This window comes from Arachis ipaensis, chromosome B04, assembly GCF_000816755.2.
Source record: "Arachis ipaensis cultivar K30076 chromosome B04, Araip1.1, whole genome shotgun sequence".
Lineage (NCBI taxonomy): Eukaryota > Viridiplantae > Streptophyta > Magnoliopsida > Fabales > Fabaceae > Arachis > Arachis ipaensis.
This window is the reverse complement of record NC_029788.2, coordinates 113,606,487-113,608,516: the sequence shown is the minus strand read 5'-3', so window position 1 is coordinate 113,608,516 and position 2,030 is coordinate 113,606,487. Positions and strand designations below refer to the sequence as shown.

The 2,030-nt window shown below is 32.0% G+C and overlaps 1 protein-coding gene across 1 annotated transcript; it reads left to right on the top strand.

Annotated features, from left to right (window-relative positions):
• Positions 132-1,148, top strand: LOC107638001. The gene has a single exon (XM_016341206.2). The coding sequence runs from the start codon at positions 249-251 to the stop codon at positions 921-923; it is 675 nt and encodes a 224-aa protein (XP_016196692.1). The 5' UTR covers positions 132-248; the 3' UTR covers positions 924-1,148.

Here is a 2,030-nt window from a genome sequence, read left to right as displayed (position 1 = left end):
TTGTTTGGCTGCCAATGAACTATAATTCAAACGGTGGTATAATCTCTCCATACTCATTTAGAGATCACAGGTTGAGTCTCCCTATCTAAAAAAAATAAATAAATAAAGCATTTAATCCCTTGCACCTAACAACTACCCTTGATAGAGTTGAGATATCACACATTATTACCGATATAGTTGCCATTTCCGTTATTATTGCTCTAAACCCCAAACCTTCCAAAGCTTCCATTTTCATCACAAACTTAACAATGTCTGAGTTAGAATTATCGTCAAAACACAAGGCCATGACGGAGAGCAACCACAACCACGACGAAGAGCATCAACAAGTTGCGGTGGTTTCACAGAAAAAGATGAAAAAGAGAAGAAACTGCGCCATCGCCATGGTAGTCATCATCTCCTTCTTCATTCTGTTGGCTATCATATTCGTGATCCTCGCCCTCACGTTGTTGAAGACCAAAGATCCAAAAACAGAGATTGTATCTGCAACTTTGCAAGGAATCTCACCAAAACTCACATTCCCCGCCATTAACATCCAACTCAACATCACTCTTGACCTCAAGATTCGCGTCGAAAACAAGAACCACGCTAGCTTCAAGCACGGTGAGGGTAAGAGCGTTCTTTTCTACAAAGGAATCGAGGTTGGAGAAACTGAAATCTTCTCTGGTTTGATTCCTTCAATGGGATCCGAAATTCTTCCGTGTAGACTCACGTTAGAGGCTGATAAAGTTGCAAGTAACATCACGGGTTTTCTTGGGGACTTGATGGGAGGTGAAATTACCATGAAGACCTTCACTCAGATTCCTGGTAGAGTTACTTTTCTTGGGTTTATCAAGAAGCATATTGTTGCTAAGTCCAGTTGCCAGTTTATTATTGGTGTTCCTGATTTCAAGATTAAGAACCAAGTTTGTAAGACCAAGATATGATTCATCATCAAGAACAATTGAAGCAGGATTTGTAGCTTCTTATACTATACTATTAGCAGAGTTTTTTACATGTATTTAGTTATTAGTTAATATTTTCTTAATCGATCTTGGATACTTATATCTCTCTTGCTAGACTTTCATTTTTGAGTTTTTGAAAATTTTTGGCAACACCTTTATTTTCTGATGGCAAGATCAGTAGTGTAGAAATGTTTTATTTTAATTTATAAACAAGAAAAATATTAAGGTGGATACTTCCATGATGACATCTTCACGTGAAAATAGCATTATAGACCATTAAATGAATTTATATATTTGATAAAATATATTTAATTAGTCATCTAAAAGTTAACAATGTCATTTTTATATGAAAATGTCACGTGAGTATTTTCTAAATATTAAATGGTTCGTATGTTTGAATGTTATGATTTTATTTTTTTATTTAGAAATTAGGTAACGAAAAAAAGAGGTTTACTTTAAACATGTGAGCAGTGATGCCATGCATAAGTTTGGTTCTGATACAATAATATTAATTTTCTTTCATCTGGCATACAAAGATCAAGCTTTGCCTCACTTCTCTTTCCAATTTTTTTTTTCATTATGGTCATTGAAGTTTGTCTGAAAGTAATTTTCTAACAAATGAGAGAAAAGAGATGAAAAGATTGTTTGCGATGTTATATTCACGAAAGAAAGAAATATTTAGAGTAAAGACTGTACTCAATGGGACTCTTTGTATTTTTCTTGAAAGATAACGTCACTTCCAAAAAAAAATCGGTATTAATATTAGGAGGATGTGTTCAAATCCAAATCCATCCAAATTAAATCGTTCGTCTAATTCAATCTAAATTGAAAATTGATTAAAACCGTACTAATTCGAATTTGATTGGATTCTATTTTTTGCAAACAGCTGGATCGGATTGAATTTTAGATCTAATTTTCATAACCGATCCAATCCAATTCAAACCGCACAATGTATTATAATATTATTATTTTATTATTATATTTATAATTATACTTATAACATGTTCAATTTTTTTTTATACATTTTTATATTATTTATGTATTATTATTATTTAATAAATATTTTATGTTCAAAATGTTATTTATTTA